The sequence below is a fragment of the Eublepharis macularius genome, chromosome 7, assembly GCF_028583425.1.
Source record: "Eublepharis macularius isolate TG4126 chromosome 7, MPM_Emac_v1.0, whole genome shotgun sequence".
NCBI lineage: Eukaryota > Metazoa > Chordata > Lepidosauria > Squamata > Eublepharidae > Eublepharis > Eublepharis macularius.
The window spans coordinates 75,142,330-75,164,163 of record NC_072796.1 but is presented as its reverse complement, the minus strand read 5'-3'; the positions used below and the strand labels follow the sequence as shown (position 1 = coordinate 75,164,163).

The 21,834-nt window shown below is 42.3% G+C and overlaps 2 protein-coding genes across 2 annotated transcripts in view; one reads left to right on the top strand and one right to left on the bottom strand.

The window, feature by feature from the left end:
• TTC39C (tetratricopeptide repeat domain 39C) overlaps window positions 1-20,220 on the bottom strand; it is a 65,645-nt gene extending 45,425 nt beyond the window's left edge. Inside the window, exon 1 of the mRNA XM_054984473.1 lies at window positions 19,910-20,220. Within this exon, the coding sequence (XP_054840448.1) occupies window positions 19,910-20,046 (137 nt within the window). The 5' untranslated portion in view covers window positions 20,047-20,220. The remainder of the gene's footprint in view (window positions 1-19,909) is intronic.
• Window positions 7,496-9,451, top strand: LOC129333092 (acid ceramidase-like). The gene has a single exon (XM_054984472.1). The coding sequence runs from the start codon at window positions 7,530-7,532 to the stop codon at window positions 8,691-8,693; it is 1,164 nt and encodes a 387-aa protein (XP_054840447.1). The 5' UTR covers window positions 7,496-7,529; the 3' UTR covers window positions 8,694-9,451.
• Window positions 20,221-21,834: the final 1,614 nt, after the last annotated feature.

The window sequence follows — 21,834 nt, the reverse complement described above, 5'->3', positions numbered from 1 at the left end:
CGTCATTCTCTTGATAAGGTTGTATGCCTTTGAACTATACAGTCTCCTAACGGGATTTACTGGCTAGAAAAGAAAGCAATTCCATATTGGCTAATCCTTTCCTGCAGTAGAGGGATGGGGGGGGGGGGGAAATTAGTATACAGCAAACATTAGAATATTAGAGTTAATGCTTAAATCATTTTATGAAAAAAAACAAAAATGGAAGATAAGTAGCTTCCTATCACTTTAAAACAATTTCTATATATTCATGGAAATTGTATTATTGTAATTTATACAACTCTGGTTTTTAAATATAAGAGGCTTATATAAAGGTCATAATTTTTACACAATCAATTAAAAATATTCATTAGAATTAAATGCATTTTCTTGAAAAGATACTAACAATCAAACAAGAAGTCTTTCAGATTTGCCATACAAACCAGAACAAGAGAGAGCCAATGTAGTCTTGCAACTGCTTTCAAACAGCAAGGTTCTCTGGAAGATCTTGAAGCAAATTTTACCTCCAACTGAGTTTGTCAAACACCCACTGCGGTACTGGTTTGGCCAATACAGTATGTTGACTATGAGGTAGTAGCAGACCTTTATCAACAGGCTGGCTTCACAGATGCTTCTCAAGGGAGGCTAGCCAAGTCCTTCCACTACATCTCATTGTATGAAGTACATACTGACCCCCCACTACTTATTTTGCAACAGAGGTTCCTCTTGCCCGCCTGCTGTAATTACTGCTGTAATTCCCTGTTGATGAAGTTCTACGAAGGTTTGTTTTTAGTCCCAGTTTCCAAATAGCACCTCAAGACCATCAGCAGGTTATAAATTTATTGTCAGTGGGTGTTAGGAAAAGTTCAATTTAACAAGCTAAATAAAATTTATTTTATAGCTCTACAGCTAGAACTACCCAAAGTTTCACTGGTGAGCACAGGGTGAAAATTAACCCTGAAAAATTCAACAGGTTTGAGTGAACAGCACTCCAGCAGAAAAATGATGATTCTCATGAACACCAAAGCCAGTTAAGGAGAGGCTGACAAGGCCTGGAACACAATCCACATGATTTTTTATTAGGATCAACCCAAATGACAGCTAACAGCACACAAGTTTTCCAGTTTCAAGTTTGTAACATCCAGCCTGAAAAAGAGCTCTAAAGAACTTGAAAGCTTGCATTTGGTGGATCCTAATAAAAGGTATTATACGGATGGCGTTTGAGGTTTTGGACTTTACTTTTGGACCAGCATGGCTTACAACTTCCTTCTACAAGGAAGGCCCTAACCTAAATACCTTGAGTGGCACTATTTTTCTGCACTTTTAGATGACTCCAACATGCTCTTCTATACACAGTTTTCACACTTAATTGCAAGGACAAGCTTGTTTGGAACAGCATAAGAAATGGGCAAGGAAGAAACTTGGCAGAGCAAACACTATTACAAGTTGAGTGCAAATGTGGAAGAGTTTGGTTCCAATTCATAATGGGGCATTCCAAACTGGGAGCAAATGTCAGCACCATCACTAAGTGTTACATAAGTTGGTAACTATGCAAGAGAATCTAAAAATGCTATGGTGAAATTCTCGTAACTAGTATATTCAGGTAAGCATCTCTTTTATCTTATTCCATCTCACAGGGTTACTGTGAAGATAAAATTAGGGAAAGAGGTTATTTGAGAAGCATCAAATAACTAATTCAATTTGTTCTTCAAAAAGCAGTTTAGAAAAAAAAGGGTGAAGTGGGAGACAGGTGATTCAGCTTCAAACACTAGTAGCTGGTGCTTGAGTTATTGCAAGACAAAAAGCTAGTGGGGCATGCATACTTTCAGGTTTGAAAGGCAATCGCTCCGAAATGGCCAAACTGCTTTTAGAACTCAGAGGAGTGTCCCAAAAATAAATGCACATGTTGCCCTTTAATTGCAGCCATAGTAAGTTGACTACTCTCTTTGGAGTAAAAAAAATGTAAAAACAGGTTCTGTTTGTTTTTGGTTGTTGGGGGTTTTCCGGGCTGTATTGCCGTGGTCTTGGCATTGTAGTTCCTGACGTTTCGCCAGCAGCTGTGGCTGGCATCTTCAGAGGTGTAGCACCAAAAGACAGAGATCTCTCGGATCTCTCTTCTCCGGCCGTGAAAGCCTTCGACAATACATCTGTTTGTTTTTGTTTGATAGTGGTATGTTTAAGGCATTCTACTTTTCATAAAGTTGGCATTAAAAAAAAAACATTTTCTGTCCACACTGCTTTAAAAAGAAAAGATGCTTATATATCTTAAGGTATTTGGAACTAAGCCATTGTTTATTTTTGACTGTTCTGCGAATAAAATCCCCACAGTTCTTTTCTAGCTGAACCAGCCTTTTAAACATTAATGAAAAATTATTATAGCATACTTTGACAAGGTGCCCTTCAGCAGCAGCGGCATATTTCCATGATCCAGATCAGAGATTTCACTGTTATCAAGAAAATGCAGAAACCAACAACTTACGCTCTTCCTCCCTGTGCCTGGTGTCCCCGTTTAGACACAAGGAGCTACAAATCTGCTCTGTACTAACTGTCTCCTTGACCTTCCTCTTTCTCCTTTTTGTAATGTAGTTTATTAAAATCATTTAAAAAACACTTAAGATAATTTAGCATGGGATTTTTTTTCATATTTCTCCTGTTTTCTCAAATACAAGCTAGTGTGACATGCAGCTGACCACAGAAAAAAGTGCCACTCATCAGAAAACACACACAGTGAAAGCATTTCTCTGTGGTAGAGGCAACAAAGGAATCTAATGTGGCACTGAATTCCAACACCGGAGCCATTGTCTTTAAGCATAAGGCACACTTTATTGGACCTTTTCTACTTGTAAAAAACCCCCTCCGTCCTCCATATTTTGTGATCAGGTGCATGAACCATGGGCAGAGTGTTTTGCTCATTTGTAAACCTTAAAAATCCTTTAAACAGGTCATTACAAAACAAAATTAACCAGAACAAAACCTAGGGCTTTGCTAGTGATGTGTTTGTGTGGTACCCTTGTCATAGCTGACTTCTGGCAATCCCTGGCAGGGTTTTTATGGCAAGAGACTATCAGAGGTGGTTTGCCATTGCCTGCCACTGCAACCCTGGGCTTCATCGGAGGTCAACCCTGATTAACTTCTTAGATCTGATGAGATTGGGCTCACCTGGGCTATCCAGGTCAGGGCCTGATAAAACAAAGCAAAATCACAGAAGTTTAGCAAGGATGAGAAGATTTCCACCAGTTCTGTTCTATTATTATTGTATGATTTTCACATGCCTTGAGTTTTATTTCCGTTGTCCTCCAGCACGAAAAAGAATTCTAGAGCTTCAGCAATGGATTCACACATGTACCTAATTGCCACACACATATTCTTTTTGAATTTTTATTTTGAAACTTGCCATTCTGTAGTATGACTCCAATATTAAATGAGTTTAAAAATTTAAGAGAGTTCTCTGAATAAATTCCTTGATTCTTTTAAAAATTATACTGTAAAGTAAAATAAGTTAAACAAATTTACAGAGTTGAACAAAAGAATTTTATTCCTTTTATTTATTTCTTCCTTACTGTATAACTCTAGGATGCAACTCAGTGTACCCACTTCCTTCCTGTTTCAGTCATCCTTATATAGATTACAAATATTGAAAAAATAAATCCTAACAAACCACATTCCAATATTACTGCTTCACTTAAAAAATATGGTAACTGAGAACCCCAAAATTTGGATATAAGTTTGAAAGGAGGTAATATTCTTAATTAACACTAGAACTTAGTGTCACTGTGGTACAGTCATGCACAGGTTATGCAATGAATAAAAAGTTATATTGTCGAAGGCTTTCATGGCCGGAGAACAATGGTTGTTGTGGGTTTTCCGGGCTGTATTGCCGTGGTCTTGGCATTGTAGTTCCTGACGTTTCGCCAGCAGCTGTGGCTGGCATCTTCAGAGGTGTAGCACCAAAAGACAGAGCTCTGTCTTTTGGTGCTACACCTCTGAAGATGCCAGCCACAGCTGGGTGTAGCACCCAGAGGTGTAGCACCAAAAGACAGAGCTCTGTCTTTTGGTGCTACACCTCTGAAGATGCCAGCCACAGCTGCTGGCGAAACGTCAGGAACTACAATGCCAAGACCACGGCAATACAGCCCGGAAAACCCACAACAACCATCAATAAAAAGTTAGTTTTCAAGTGCTACTGGGCAGCTGCTAGACTCAACCATCCCTTCTCATGGAGAGGGAAAGGAGACTTTAGCCCCCTGAGCACAGAGCTCTGTGGGAAGGGATGGTTGAGTCTAGCAGCCGTGGCGGTCGCAGCAGCCTCAGCAGCTCCTTCTGCCATTGCTAGATGCCTTTCAGCTTCAGGCTCAGCTCTCTGTAGGCTCCCCTCGCTGACTCTTTCCCTCCCAGCCTTCTGGCCTTGCTGCTGCTGCTCTGACTCCCTCCACCCCCACCCCCGAGCTCCCAGAGGAAAACCTGAGCGGAGCAGATTTTTGCAATTACTTCTAAGGTAAACTTGCGGGAACCTGACATGTGTTGGGCATCTCATGTAGTTTAGCTCTCAGCCCCAGCTCCCTAGCTGTATTGTGGGGATAATAACAACACTGACTTGGTTCACTGCTCTGAGTGCAGCACTGATCTGTCCATAAGGGTGGTGTATAAGCACACTGTTATTAAATTAATTTCTAAAGGAAAATAAGACTGACAAAATTATATTTGGATCACTATCTAGCATCAGATAGGGAAGAATATCCCCCTGAAAATTATTAAGCAAAGCATAAGTTAAAGAGGCAAAATCCAATGATTCCTAAAAACAGTAAAAAGAGGAGTTTCTAATATTTTATGAGACAAGGTATCAATTTTACCCTAGCTACAAGAACAGAGGTAATCTGAATATGGGATATGATGAAATCTACCATCCAGTACTTCAGAGGGGTTAGCATTCAATTGAGCTAGGGCAAATACCCTAACAAAATGAAAAACTGTTGAATATTTCATGTAGGATAGGAAGGATTGAGGAAGTAAAATATCTAAATTGAATCAAGCCACCCATTTGGGTGGGAGTTGGAGTTGCCCATTTCCTACCACGAAGTCAAGGTACTGGAGTTTCCAGAAGCCAATCCAGCTCTTCTTTGCATTGGCCCACAGCCTAGCCTGGTGTAACACCTTCAGAACCATCTCCAGTTGTTGTAGGTGGGATGCCCAGTCAGGGCTGAAGATAATGATGTCATTGATGTACACCAGGGTGAAGGACTAGCCCCCCCACCAAGACTTGGTCCACCAGGCAGTGGAATGTTGCTGCTGCCCTGTACAGATGGAAGGGCATTTTCTGGAACTGGAAAAGCCCTTGAGAGGTAGTGAAAGGGGTCTTTTTGTGATCTTCTAGCCAGATGAGCACTTGCCAGTAACACTTAATAAATTTGAGGGCAGAGAGGTAGCGGGCGGCTCCTAGGTGGTCTTATCAGGATGTCCCCCACGGCATTGGGTAAGCGTTGAACTGGGCCACTCTGTTCACCTCATGATAGTCCATGCAAAAGCAGGTTGTTCTGTCAGGTTTCAGTACAAAGACAATGGAGATCCTCCAGACACTGCCAGATGGCTCAATCATTTCCACCAAGAGCATCTCCTCAGTCCCCCTAGTTATCACTTCCCATTGTTTCTGGGGATAGGCCTCCAGGAGTTACAGACCACCTGTCCCAAGTCAGTGAGGACAGCATGCTGAGTTAATGACCCAAGCTGACAAGAAAAGGCCCCCAGGGCATGCCTCCAGATGTCCTTGAGCTGTGTATCATGCTCTGGAGTCAGACAGGAGTCCATCTCGGGGGGCCTCTGTTTCTGGGGTATCAATGGTCCAAGGCAGCTACCCCCAAGCAAGGTCGAGGGGGTTGTCTGCCAATCAGTACTCATCTGAGGATCACTTGTGCCACTTCTTGAGGAGGTTCATGTGGAGTATCTTCCAGTCCTGCTCTAGGTACCACACTGGACCTCCTACGTGAGAGGTCCAAGCACCCAGGTCACCATGTATGGGCCATACCAGGGGTCCCTCCTGTCCCCATGGTATGCTGTCCAGTGCACCAAAACCCTGTTGTAGTAGGCCTTTTGTTGGTTTTGGGTGACCACCAGGCCACCCTGCACCTCTGCATGTGGCCATTCCAGTCATCCCTGCTTGCCCTCCAGGATGGCTTCTTCAACTTGATCTGCCACCAGAGCACTTCAGAAATGGGGAGGAGGGGATTCACAACACTCATATTTCCTTTCTCTCCTTTGAGTAGCCTGCTGTCCCTCTCTCACACATCTGAAGGCTGCACAGCATTTCCTCCCCAGTACCCCAAGGAGACCCATCTTTTAGAAGGCCTTCTGGGAGGAAATCCCACCTCTCTCCCCCAGGCTTTGTCCTACCTCAGGGATAGCCCTCCCTCTCTGGGGCTGACAGACAGGACTATAGGCCCATTCTGGGACTTGCTCCACCCCTCCTCTGCCCTTTAGGACTTCCCCACAGGGCAGGGCTGGCTGGCCTTGTCCAGGCTGTATAGTTTAGCCACTGTGCCAGTAGGCCTTCTGGCCATCCTCTGTCCCTGGGGGCACCTTGTAAACTGAGTCATGCCTGTCAGCCCTGAGGGAAGTGGCTTGGGCCAGCAGTGAGAGCTCCTGGGTGGCACCAGCCCAGCCACAGCATTCAGAGCCTCGCCTGTCAGGCGGCTCATCTGCCACTGGTCTTTCTTACAGCCACAGTGGCAAAGTCTCCCTGGCGCTCCTGGCCAAGCTGTGGCATTTAGAGCCTGGTCTACTGGCCAGCTTCTCCTCCACCAGCTTCCCCAGCCGCTGCAGTGAAGTCTCCTGGATGCTTCCAGCCAGGCCGCAGCATTTGATGCCTGGCCTGTCAGGGAGCTGTCCTCCTGTTGGCCCTGTCTGTGGCCCGGAGGGGGCACAGCCATGGTCCTTGGAGCCTTGCTTGCTGGCTGCCTCCCTGGTGGTCCCATCTGGGTGGCGGCAGCTCCTCTCCCATCTGGGCCAGCAACAATGCTCTGGTTCTTTGGCATCCCTGTGGCAGTGGGGTTCAGGGACCAAGGTAAGTCCATGGTGTGAGGGCTCTGCATCTCTGGACACTTATCTTTTCTGAAAACGCTTTAGAAATTGTATTTTATCTTTTAAATTAAGAAAGCTGACATGTATACTTTTTATGTCTAATTCCAATTAAATTTTCTAGCTTTTCTGTATCAATGAGATTCTTCTTTAATTATTTCAAGGATGATTAGATTGATTTTAAATAAACATCTTATAAGATAACATTGAGTGATTTTGGGCTGACATACTTTTCACTTGACATCTGGAATACATAACTTCTGACCTCTTTTTCAGTCAGAGGGGCTGCTTACCTGTTAGAAATAAAGAGAATGGACCGCCAGTCCCTCCCGAATGGGCTGGCCTCCGCCCCCCTCCCAACTGCCAGTGGTACGGCCCCGGCCAAGTCACGTGGGAGCGGGGGGGCTCGCCGCCCGGGGAGTCAGCTGACCGCGCCTTCTTCTAGCGCTGCTTCCCGGACTTTTCCGGCGAGTCTGGCGAGCAAGATGCGGGCAGCGGTGGCTTTGCTGGCCGTGCTGGCGGTGCTGGCCAAAGGCCCGTATGCCGAAGACTGCCAAATTCAGCAGTATCCTCCAAAAGGACCAACGTACAAAGGGAACATTCCAAAGTATGTCATAAATCTTGACTTGCCACCTCATGAAAGATGGGCCCAGGTGGCACGTGAGAAACAAGCTGAGCTGAAGATCTTAGTCGAGCATATCAAAAACATAATGGTTATGCTTTTCCCAAGTGCCAAATTGGTGCATTTGTTGGAAACAAAAATGGCATGGTTAGGGTCTACCCTTCCTTATCCTTTCAATGAAGAGATCAAAGGCATCGCTGATGCAACTGGAGCTGTTTTAGGCGACATTGTGATATTCAATGTCTTCTATGAAATCTTCACAGTGTGCACTTCGATAGTAGCAGAAGACAGAGCAGGAAAGCTGTATCACACCAGAAATCTTGATTTTGGCCTCTTTCTTGGGCGGGATATAAAAAATAACACTTGGACGTTAACACAGAAATTGAAACCCTTAATGGTGTCGCTGGATTTTCAGAGGAACAATAAGACAGTCTTTAAGTCGTCAAACTTGGCAGGCTACGTGGGAATGGTATCTGGAATCAAACCAGGCATTTTCACTCTAACCATGAATGAGCGTTTCAGTATTGATGGAGGCTACATTGGAGTCTTTGAGTGGATCTTTGGCAAGAGGGACGGTTGGTGGATGAGCTTCCTCACTAGGACAATCCTAGAAAATAGTACAAGCTACGAAGAGGCAAAGGATAAACTGGCCAACACGAGACTACTGGCTCCGGCTTATTTCATATTGGGAGGAAACAAATCTGGACAGGGATGTGTGATTACACGTTCCCGAACTGCTGCCCTAGATGTTTGGAACCTGAATTCAAGTAAAGGTACCTGGTATGTGCTAGAAACGAATTACGATCGCTGGAAGGTTCCATTAGTTGTGGATGACCGGAGGACTCCAGCAACGAAGTGCATGAACCGAACAATGCAACAGAATGTCTCACTACCAGCTCTGTACAATGTTCTCTCCACAAAGCCTATCCTTAATAAGTTGACCGTCTCTACAACATTAATGGAGGTTCATGAAGGCCATATAGAGACTTACTTGAGGAACTGTCCAGATCCGTGTAGTCCGTGGTGAAGACTGAGCAGCCCAGAGGAATGACTGCACACCTGGGTGAACGAGATGACAACTGAGCTTCTGCCAAGAACCTCCTTAGCCTGGGGAGGCTTCCATGAGCCTTGTTGGCCCGCTGTAGCACTTGGGCTCCTCCTAGGAATGGAACATCCTGCTTCATTAACTGCTTACAGTTCAGCACTTAATGTCCTGTCACTTTTTCTTTCAAGTGTCTGCTTTCTGTGATCAAAACAAAATTACTGCCTTTGGGTCTCTAATTTTCATGCTACCACAACTGTTCTCATTCCGTGGAGGTGGCTGTGGATTTGTGAGTAAAAATCCCGATTTTCTTCATGGGAAAAACCCCCTACAGGTGGCTCATGGGATGGTGGTATGGTAGGGCATCCATAAACTGAGATGTGCTGGTGGGGATCATACACAAATTTTGGCGAAATGGTGGTAAAATCAGAACAGGCAAAACGTTAGCTCCTCGAGTGGCAGTTGGCAGTGGTGCAAACTGTCCCAGTAAAACAGGTGGAATGCTGTATCCAAAACCTACAGGAACGAAAGTTATGTGAAGTTGGTGCTGCTTGAACAATAGGGACAAGCCGGCTCGGATGGGGTGCCCTGAAGAGATCACAATAGGCTGCTGTTAGGTTATCACGAGATTTCTCAGTTGGGGCCAGCCGGCTCAGATGGGTTCAATGCTGCCACTTAATATGTTTATGAATGCACCTTTTCATGTGTTCTTGAATTTCACTGTACAATTAAAAAATATATGGAGGAAAAAAAAAAGAAATAAAGAGAATAATCGCCTCAATATAGCCTTATGGTTTAGTGCTTAATGCATTGCATTGGAACAGTCAAAGAAAATGTTAGTTTCCACATACCTAATGTTTCCTCCTGTGAATGGGATAGAACTCCATAACACATTAATCCTTCTAGCACATCTACTCTGACTAGCAGCAGCTCTCCAGAGAAACCACAGGTTTTCCCAATACCTGCATCCCAGTACCCTTTCACCTGAGATGCTTGGGACTGAACCTAGGACCCTAACCATGTCAACACGAGCTCCATCCCTGAGCCACAGCCCTTCTTGCAGGGGGAGGAAGGAACAAACACATCTGGCAATGAGATTAAACAGGTGAAGTTTGGGAAAGCCAGACAATCAGAGCTACTTTAAGTGAACTTGTTTGAATTTGGCTAAACTATTAGCCAAAGGCTAAACTAATTCTTACAGTTGATACTTGATATGTTAAAAATATTATAATAAGGACCAGACTTTTAAGCGCTATTGAACATACCAAGTTGTCTCTGGTTTTAATTACCTTTGAAGAGTCTTGGCTTAAGTACTCTCACATAGCCCTCTAACTGTGCCTTGAACCAGAAAACTACAAATATTTTTCCTTTAAGCTATGATAAGGTGCTCTATATCAAATTAGACCAATGACTTATTACTATCAGTCCTGTCAGGTGTGCACATCTTATTTCTGCGCTGCCCTCAGGCAGAAGTCAAGCGTGCATAGCTTATGCCTCCACTGCTTCAGGCAGTAATCCAATCATCATGATTCTTTATACTTGTATAAAGGCAAATTATAACATTTTTTAAAACCAGGGTTCGCCATAAGTCAGCAATGACTTGAGGGCACTCTTTACTACGTAATGCAGGCAAAGCACTCCTATTAATCTTGAGCTATGATTCCTGTGGAAAATATAGCTGGTGGTATGTATCAGACTTACCCATAAGAATTAGTTTCATGGTATGCAATGTAGAAAATTTACTTGCCCTCACTTGTTTGATCCTTTTTTGTGTTGTCAGTCTTCAATTCCCTTACTATAACAAGTTTCTAATGATAATGGGTTAAACAACAATTGGAGAGGCACACACAGGTCAGTTGTAGCTAAAGCAAACTATTGCACAACCACGTCCTGCAATATTAGTAATGTTTATTCAAGCAATAAGGTGCTTTCTCAGCTGTTAAGACACTTGCAGCTCTTATTACACCATTTGATTGATCTTCAAATTATATACAAGTTTGGTTTACACATAATATCCAGAAGATCAAAAATCTAGATGAGTATAACCATCAGTAAAAAGAACTGAATTACTCTGCCTAGTATTTTGCCCGAAGTACACCATGGTTGTATTAAGACAAACAAATTTTGGGTTGCTTGAAATAAGAACAACAAGACTTACCCTTAGGGTCACATACTCCCTCATTCCCACCATGGTGGTACTTTGTAGGCACAAAACAAATCACAAATGTCCCAGGTTAACAGAAAAATCTGAAATCTTAAAAATATAAACACTAGAGGGTTAAACAAACCCAAAATAACAGAAGCAGCACCTGTAGCTTTAAGAAATGAATGCCCTCAGCAGCCATTGCTAGGCAATCACAACAATATTGTCAGACTTCAAGCCTTTATTTGTCAGTAAAAGGCAGATACAGAGAAGATGTGAGGCAGAAAAAAAGTTGATTCTTGGGTAAGAAGGAGAGAAGCAGGAAAATGTAAGGATATGGGGGTTGCCAGGAGGGAAAGAGGAAATAGTACGAGGGAGGAAATGAGATGCCCCCCACAAGTCCTCATAGATTCCCTGCTTGTAATTCTTATATTGCTCATTTCTACACAAGTTTTCTCAAAGTAATCATCCACTGAAACAAGATGCACCTCATGATACCGGGTCACTGTCTATCAACTATTGTTCCATCATTTCAGACAAGTCATGAGATACTTTTTCCAATGCCTAGAAGGAAATGTTAAAGAAACCCAACCTACATTTTCTACATGAGTACCAAAAACTATAGGAAAAGTTATTGTTCATGGTGCTGAAGTGGTATTAACTAAGGAAAGCTATCACGTCATTTTTAGGAACAATTATCAGCTAAGAGTTTCTGGTTCTCTAGTTACATGTAGAGTAAGTTTTATCTAAATACATGCAATAGTGACAAAATAGTTCAATACTTTGGAACACAGAGGACACTTGACACAGACAGTGACAGGATCTTAATTACAAGACGGGGAGGATTTATACATATCTGTTCAGAAAGGCATAGAGATCAAAGAACTGATTACATGTCCAATATGATCCTGACCCATGACTAGACATATGCACTCATTATCTTAAAATATTTAAAGGAGAAAGCCTATGAATATTATCTGGGGAAAAACTGCCTTAACGTTTAATTAACATTCATACAAATAATAACCTGGAACTTTATCTGAAGCTGGCAAAAGCATGCTCTTTATTACTCAGTTTTCATAGTATTCCAAACTCCGCAGATAGTTATTTCTATTAGTTTTACATCCTGTTATTTTCCTATACAGTGAAATTCTAATTTCAACAAATAATTGTTTGGAAGCAATTAAGATGGAATCTTATGTACAACATAATATCAGACTGTTTTGAAATAATCTTACTTAAATAGCTGCCTCAGAAAGTGCTGAGTCTTAAAAGGAAACCTGTTATACCATAATCCATCAAGCAGTAGAGCTTGATATTCAGAAGGGAGTTATCAGTCACTTGCCAAGTTATACCATATACTCCTTGGAAGCAGAGGAGCCACAATTTCGAGAATCTTGTCTGAAAGATCAGGTTCTGAATTGGGTTTATATCCCTTTGTATTTTGCTATAAAAGACTGTAGCCTTTCAAATTGTTTAGCATCTGCAAAATTTTAGGCAGTTTCTTTGTAATTGTTCTCTAATTTTGTGATGCAATCTTTTTTTCACTGTTTGTAGTATGTATTACACTGTTTTGATTATATTGTTAAGTCACTCAGTAATCTGCCTTGCGTCTCAGTGTGAAGACTATACATTCATAAAAACAAAAATCTTGAAAAGAAGCAGACTTAGAGTCCCATTTGGAGTATAAGAGAAATATTAAGAAATGTCTTCTGCAAAGGACACTACAAAAATGGAAACAAACAGACTTTTGCTAGAGAAGACAATGATTTGCTTCGTAGCTTTCTAGAAAATAAGATTTTTGCATAGCAACTGATTACTAAAGAAGAATTTAAATTAGCATCTTTCCTATGTATGCAATAGTCAAGTAACATATGACAAAATAATTCATTGATGAAATAGATAATAGCCTCACAAAAACTTAATATGTGGCTTGTGTCTCCCCCTGCCACTGTACCTTCCTGTCACCCATGCTCATACATTTTCTCTAGTTTGATGGTAGCATGGAATGGCTTGTGAAGCACCAGTGGATGGCATAAGTTAAGAGATTGACAGGAAAACACTCCTGTCTGCTGAGCATATTAGATCTTTCAGAAACTTCTGACATTGCGGATTACATAATTATTTTGAATATTTTAGAATATCTGATTGGGGTACTAAGGTTAGCTTTCTAGTGGTTTCATTCTTCTAGACGAAACTGTATATAAAGGGTGGTCACTGGAATATCAGCTTGGCTCCATGGAATATGGTACATGGGAATCCACATATATTGATGTTCTCACTATGCTGCCAACATGCAACATGCTCAGTATTCTTGGTGTTTGGGGGGGGGCAATCAGTGGGAGGGCTTCTAGTGTCCCTTCCCCACTGGCAGACCTCCTGATGACACCTGGTCTTTTGGCCACTGTGTGACAGAGTGTTGGACTGGATGGACCATTGGCCTGATCCAACATGGCTTCTCTTATTAACTAAGCATGCAGAAGTTATCTTGAACTAATGTTACAGATAAGTAGTTTAGCATGAAAATATGAAAAGTAATATAAACATTTTAAAATGAATTAAAACTGCAAAGTGGTATGAATCCAGATGAAGGCTGGATCCAAATAAAAATGGAGATAAAAATTTGAGGATTCTATTGGAAATTCTCAGGGACAAAGGGAATTAATTTGCCAGCAACAAACAGTACAACTATATCCCACATCTGACCAAGGTTGTCGCTAGGATTTCTTCTAAATGTAACTCCTTTTGAGAAACAAGTGGTAGCTGCAGCTAGAAATAAATTTTATAGTTGCACGTTCCCCTCTTTTGATAAGATACTGATATACACATTTGTAATATCCAGAATGGACTACTACAGCATAGTACACCTAAGTCTGCCCTTGAAGATGACTCAAAACTGCTACTAGTATGCCACTGCTTGCCTTTTAGAGATATTGGAAATGTGATCATATTTGAACTATTATATGAATTGCACTTGCTGCCTTATTTGCTTCTGAATCCAATTCAAGGCACTTTCTCTAAGTTATCAAGCCCTTCAAGCTGGAATCCACACACAAGGGGCCTCCTGTCCCAGCATCAGCTATCACAGAAATTGTGATTATTCAGTTTGGCCCAGCTACATTTGTCTTCTTTATAAGATCTACAACTAGGAGTAGAGCCTTTACTAGTATGGCTCCCAGACTTTAGAAAGATCTCAGCAGAAGATAGGAGATGATCATCTTCCACTAGTTTTCATTAAGTTTTCATTCACTTATCATTCTGGCTTACTTTTAAATGATTTTGCCTGGAAAACTACAGTTGTGCTGTTCATATTGATGTGTATTTTTAATATGAAAAGATTTTGTGTTTTAACATGTGAGCTTTTTGAACATTTCAGAAAAATAATACTGAAGCATTTGAGAACATGAGCAACTGGGTGTAAGCATTTATTTTACTAGAGCCTCCCACAAAGACCATATAATATACAGTTTTCCTCGCTCAAAGTCATTCAGACTTTGTTGCACACTCTTGTATACCAGTTTCTCAAGTTCCCTTCCTAATGATATATTCAACTAAAAACTGTGCATTCATCTCCAGTAAAGCTAACGGAGATCAGCCCAACTAATTCCTGGCATACTATTATGTTTTCCCCACAAAGTGGTGCCTCCTGTAGAGCAGCTGCTCTGGGACACATTTTGATTTCTCTCTTTCTTCTTTTGTCTGCTGCTATCATAGTTTTTCATCTTTAAGTATGCCAGCTGAGGCTGTCCACAGCCATATGAGTAGCAGTTATGATGGACAGTACAGGTTGGATTGTCAGGCTATGGAGGACAGGCTACAGCAGATAGATCCCTGTACCATCACAGCAAGAATCCAGGCTCTTGGTTAGAAGGTTTTATTCAGGAACCAGATCATTTCCACAGATATGTCCATAGAATTACTCAGAAGGTAAGCAACTAAGCAGTAAGAACAGGTTGACAGGAATGGCAACATGTGGAAAAACCCTTCCTCTTAACGCACACGTTTACTCCTCCCCCGCTCCCATCAGTAAAACAGGACTTTTGGTATGAACCCATCCTGAGAACATCTCACATGTTTTTACTATCAAATCTAGACACTGAGAAAGCAGGAGATCAAAGCTGAAACAGTAATTCATGGGAGTGAGCAGTGTACAAGGTCAGAAGCACTGAGAGCTTCCAAAGCCGTTAGATAAAGACACCTGCAGCTTCAATAAGCCTGTGAAAGCAAAGCAGTTATGGCACTGGCAATATGACATCAAGTTATAGCATGAAACATTGGTTCAGAATCGGTCAGCATCAAATAATGGCATGAATGGGGCACAGACATGACATTTATGGGTGTAGGCTTCATTGTACGTCTAACACAGCACAGAGGAACAAAAAGAGTTTTGCACTGGTCTGATTTGCAGCTGTGCATGTGTGCCCTCACCCCCTATTTTAAAATATTTATGCGCCTGCCTTTCTCCTGACCAAGTTAGGACCCAAGTGCACTTGCCGCCAAGGAAATTTTAAACTTTCGATGAATACCAAAGAATATTTATCTGCCAGAATAAAAAGTGTACATGACCAGCATTGCTTTTCCTTCATAGAGCTTAAGTTCACATTTTGCACATCCACATCCTAGAAAGAGGACCTTAAAAATTTCTTCATGTTTTAGAACACTCATCGAACACTCATTTTGCTTTGATAAGCAAAAAAAAATAGTGCTGTCTTGCATAGGGGGAAAAAAGAATATCATTTTGAGAGAAAAATTGGGAACGGAAAAAGTCAACCAAGCGGATAATGTGTTCTATTCAACTGAAAAAAAAAGGAACTTAATGACAGCACACTTACAGCAAATTCTTGCAGAATGCAAGGAAACATTCTCATTAACAAGGTACATGGCATTTGTGTTTAAAGCTTCTCTCTCTCTTCTAGGAAGAATAAGAGACAAGCTACACTGTTATGATCTTAGTCATGCTGTGGGTGGTGGTGGAGGAGAACGAATACACCAATAAAGGGTTGTTTGAAAGAGCAGAGAGAAGGGGGATGGGAACAGTGAAGTAAAGATGACATGGCAGTTTATGCAGGTGGCGAATGGCTTATCACAGGCCTGCTTTCAAAAGAGCAACATGGGAACAATTATCAGGACTGCAAGGAGGGCAGACACTGCCAGTGAGCAGGGGCGACCGAAAGCTTTCCCAGTGCAAGAAAGGGCAGACACTAAGCATGGCAAGCAATACTAGAAACAATAAGATGAGCCACTCATCATATCATGGGACTGGAATGGTTTCAGAATGATGTTAATAATAGGTCAATGATATGACAAAGGAAGAAAAAAAGGAATCTTGAGACAGTCACTTCATTATTTCAAACAACCAGTCCCTGTAGAGGCGCTGAGGCCAGCAGTGTCTTTCTGCTGATGTCCCAAATGTGAGGGAAAATGCAAGCAAAAGTAGTCCAATGCCACTCAAAATAACTTAAGTGCAAAAGGAACCAGGAGCAGGCTGGCCATTTCATTTACAAGGAGGTTCCCAGGAGCAGGCAGAGTCAATCCCCTGGGGCTCAGCCAGTGTTGCAAGGGCCATTCAACTCAGCCAGCTGGCAGCAGCCCAGGGGGCCAACATCCATTGCTGGTGAGGTCTGGGCTGAGTGGCTCCTGCAGTGTTGGCTCATAATACAACCAAGGCCAAGTAACCTGACTTGCTCCTGAGCTACTTCTAACTTTCCAGTCCACCCATAAAACAAGGTATAAGTCTGATGTAGAATCCTAGGCACACTGCTCTAAAGTTGGAGAAAGGGCAGTGTGTGAAACCTATCAGGTTGAACCCACTCAGCTTCTCTGCTAGTAATAAAGAGAGAACCACCAAACAGCTACGCTTGGGATCAAAGAACTTGTAAGGACAAAAGGCATGTTGAATGGGGCCTGTAGTAAGGAGGGGAATTAAGTGGGGTTGAGTGAAAAAGCTGGTTGGATCCAACCCATAATCAATACCACTTCACATTTTCAAACACTGGATTAAAAACTGACTATACAAAAAGTCCAGAAACTTGCCAGATTGAGAGACAAACTCAAATTCTGCAGAACTCTAGAAGCGGTCTGTATCAAGAGATCATGTTACTGAACCAAGGGACAAATACAAGGGCAGATATAAGAATAAATGGAGAAAGATGAGTGCCCAAGGGCACTGGCATCTTCTGTAGTTTGTCCTTGACCATGAAGAAAAGGGAGAAGATCTTGAGTGGGGTATGATAATGTGTCTGGATAAATGCAGTACTAGGAAGCAGTTCTCAGTCGATGGTGAACAAGTCATTAGTTCCTAGACCCAGGTGAATTCTCACTAACAGGAAGGGTAGGGAAAAGAGAACACTGATTCAGACAGGCATTAATTTTTTTATTATAGGGTTCAATTGTTGAGCTTTTTTGAACAAATGCAGTGTTTCCTTTTACCACAGAATACCACCATCCACCATATTGCTGAGATTAGAAGCAATATTTCCAGGACATGCAGGGTGGAGAGTATGGCTCAGTGGAAGAGCCTCTGCTTTGCATGCAGAAAGTCCCAGGTTCAATCCCCAGCACCTCCAGTTAAAAGGACCAGGCAGTAGGTGATATGAAAGAGCTCTATGTAAAACCCTGGAGACAGAGCCACCGCCAGTGTGAAAAGACAACACTGACCTTGATGGACTGATGATCTGATTCAGTATAAGCCAACTTCAAGTGTGGTATAATTACCAGGCAGCCTTGAACTTCTCTACAATTCTCATGTTAGAAGTTAAAACATCAGGGAGTAGCTGTGACTGCAGGCCAGACAGGTATTTGTATATGAGAAAGTCAGTGAACTGGGATGAAGGTCAAGAACAGAGACATGGATAAGGAGATGGAAACTGAGAGGCAAAATAAAGCAGTATATGCAGTGAAGAAAAGGAGCAATAAAAGAATAAACAGCTGCAAGAGTAGGACTGGCAAGAGAAAGAGGAGGTAGCTACAGTAACAGAAGTGTGCATGCAGGGAGACAAAATAAGAGAAGTCAGTTGCAATGAATGCAGTAAGGGGTATTCATTTGCAAGAAGTGAAGCAGCAGATACCAGTAGATTTCCTGAGAGAGGGGCTAATGGATTCCTAGAAGATAATTTTGGAAGGGGATAAGGGAAGAAGCCCTTTCTGGAGAAACGCAGCAGTGCTGAACTTCCACTTTGCTGCTTGTTCTATTTTAGAGCACAATTACTTTTCATGGGCCCATTAACAGGAAAGCAAGAAGCTGTAGGAAAGAATACCAGTATACGCTATGGTACAATATACCATATGCACAGAACAGGATTATGTACTCCCATCATGTCTGGAGAACTGGGTCCATTACATTGGTGGGTTTGGGAAGCGAGATCCTACACAGTTATCTCAATCCATTTTATTTAACAGCATTATTTAGAACTTCTTATAAAACATACATCAAAAGTTTAACCTTTGGTGGGGAAAAAGGGCAGGCTGGGGAATGAAGAAAACCTGGAAGTTACAGTCTTCCTTGGACAGTGAAAGGAACATAATATGGTGTGAAGAGTGATAAAACACAATATTGAAAAAGTAGCCAAGGTTATAATGAACAAGAAAGCAATTACATGGGGGAAGGGATGGGGAGGGAGAAGGGAAATGTGACAGACTGAAACACATACCTGCCTAATAGATGAAGAGTAAGGAACTGAACAACTGTAGCTGAGAGAATACTGAAATCCCTTGTTTTCAATGTGTATTGCTACAAGTATGACTGAATCTCTCCTCCCAGATATATTTCATAAAAGGACAGCACAGAAAAGTATATTTCATAAAAGAACCCCCATACAGCAACAGTAGTATACCAGATGAACAGTACCCAGAAACTTCCTAGACAAAAAAGGCACTGCTTTTCAGCAGGACTTCAGAGCCAGAGCTCAGTTTCGGCTTCTCTGAAGTTACTAAGGTATGGGGGTGGGGGGTGGGTTAAGAATCAGCTCTGCATGTGCAGAGTGGTCGCCTTCCTTCACTGCAGGCCTATCTCCACACATATCTGAGTTTAAAATTTCAAAAGGAAAGGGGAAGAACAGAATCAGGTGTATAGTGTCAAATAAGATTCATTAATCACCATCACTAACTGGTGACCCTTCAGATGTATTAAGCAAGCTTTTATACAATCAGAATGACTAGATGAATGGTTCAGTATGTTCTTTGAAAAAAGGAAACCTAAAGATAAATTTGTGACAGAATAGAGAATGGAAAGATGGTGGTTAGTCTAAATTATTTTACTTTCTGGAGGTCAGAAATAAAGGAGCCAGTAGGCATTCATTTAATATGGAACCTCTACAATGCTAGAGGTGAAGAGTACAAAGCACTCCAAACATGAGTTACGTATTGCAGGGTGAATGATAGCATGCAAGCAAGACAGGTGTCAGAATGAGCCCAGCTCAAATTAATGAGGGGGGGGGGGAGGAATAGGAATAACAACACCAAAAGAAGAATGACAGATTGTTATTCTGTCATTTGTTATTCAGCCAGTTGTTGAGTACCAGTAAAGGAAGGGGAAGGTAGAGGGAGCTTGTTAGGCAGGCATGCACCTAAAAGGGACCAGCCATGCAGTGTTTAAATACCAGAAACAAAAATATAGAATCTTAAATTTATAGCTAAAGAATCAACCCTTGGAAGGCCTCCATGCTACCTTCCAAGTTCCCCAGAATAAGCATATGATCCCTGTTTATGCTGCTCTGAACATTGTCATGCAAAATTCCCCCACTATCTCAAACTGTGTTGTGGCATCTTAGAAACTTATTTATTGTGACAAGCTTCCAGTAGATAACAGATAAGCATTCTTAAGATTAAATGAGCAGCAATCCACACTAGGTTCTGCCACCATAAATTTGTTAGCTTTTCCTGCGTTACAAGGCTCTTTTAGCGTAAGGCACTCTGCACTTACTCAATAGTACCCATGCCTTAAAGAACAAAACACTTCACACTGATGCCTTCACAACAAGCACAGCAGAGCGAAGGGGTCCAGGCTGCAAAGACCGCTCCCCCGCCCAGCCAAGCAAGGAGTACGGAAGCGGGTGGGTACCTGTATTTCCTGAAAAGCTGGTCCGACTCCCGGAAGCCGTTGTTGAGTAGCATGTTGATGCCAGCCAGCGCCAACTCCGAGTCTTCGATAGGCAGCGGCCCCTCTCCGATGTCGCTGTCCTGCCCGGAGCCGGCCATAGCGGCAGGCAGGTGGGAGTCCCACCTGCCACCCTCTTCACCTCCGTGAGGAAGGCGGCAACAATAACAACAAAGCCGAGACACGCGCCTTCCCTCAGTACTCCCTCAGCGGCCAACGCTCCTATTGCTCCCGCGACCGCCAACAACTGTGAGCAACGCAGCAAGCGAGGAGAACTCCGCAGCCCTTCAAGCAAAGGCTTGCCTCCACTGCGTCTGCGCAGGGCGGAGTGAGCGTGCGCGCGCAATGCCCACATAGAAGCCTTTGCCCTGAACCGTTGGTACCTGTCTTACAGGGGCTTTTTTTTCCTTTTAAGCGGAGAGAGGTTGAGGAGGGCACATTGTAAGCCCTTGTTTGCTTTTCTAGAGGGGTGGAAATAGAAGGCTGGTGCCTTTTTTTAAAAGGGGGAGGGATTGATATAAGTGTCAAGAGATGCGGCATTGTTAGCAGAGACCGTAAGAATTTTTTCAGCTGCTGCTGAATATGGAAGCTCTATGGCTAATAGCCGTAGTTTGCGCTACAGCCTAATGCTTTCTCAGAAGTAAGCTTCCCTGTTTTTAATGGGACTTACTAGTTAGCAAGGAAGTACAAAGGATATAGTCCTAAAGCGATGTGATAAGCTATTAATTGTATGTCTGCTGAAAGCAGTTGTAATATATTTCTAAATATTAAATAACATTTCAGGGATTTTTATTTAAAAAAAATAAATAGACAAAAGGGGGAAACCCAGTTAGTGTGTATTTTGATTTACATATAATTTGTCCTTGGAGGAACCAAATTATGATTGTGCTGCCATGGCCATTTCTGACAACAATCATCCCATAATAATAACAACATTTGATTTATATACCACCCTTCAGGGCAACTTTACAAAGTATGCTATTATTACCCCCACAACAAACATCCTGTGAGGTGGGTGGGTCTGAGAGAGCTCCAAGAAGCTGTGACTGACCCAAGGTCACCCAGCTGGCTTCAAGTGGAGAAGTGGGGAATCAAATCCAGTTCTCCTGATTTGTGTCCCATGCTCTTAACCACTACACCAAACTGGGTCTCCTGTTGATTTCCTGCAGCACAAAATCTCATGAGGCTTGTAATAAAAACTACAGAAATGCATATTTTATATTTAGGTTCTCACTTTAATGTTAAGTTTTATTCCTATTTGTTTATGTGGTTTGTTTAAGAGTCTGGGGGGGGGAATCTGGGGGGGGTGAGAAGTACAAAACAGCTCTCCTTTGCTTGCTGCCAGATGCCATTGCAAGAAGGGGAAAAGGGATTCCCTAAAATCTGAATGCCTCACAATGCTCTGAATGCCCCCAAGAATTATAGATTTTCCCCAGGAGGGTTTTATGGTTCTCTGTTATGAATAATTGCTTCAAATTACTCACAATGAAACATAATTTTCCCATACTTATTTTATCTTCACAACATCTAGGTGAGGTACAGTAGGCTGAGAGAGAGAGCAACTGACCCAAGGCCACCCAATGTATTTCATGTCTGAATGGGAATTTGAACCCATGTTTCATCAGTACTGCTCCTACCAATGTACCACATTGTCTTTCAGAGTGTTCTTACTTTATAAAACCATATATACTAAAGGGTTCAAACTCATTTCTAAGGCATTCTACCATCTTATAAGTCCTTTACATAAATGCCAGAAGTGTTGATATGGAGCTGGAAATTTACTTATATGTTCAAAGATAACCTCTTTGAGAATAAGCTCAGAGTTTCCAAACAGTCCATAGGGATGTTTGGTAAAACTAGTGAAAAGCATCTTGGGATTGCAGTCACCC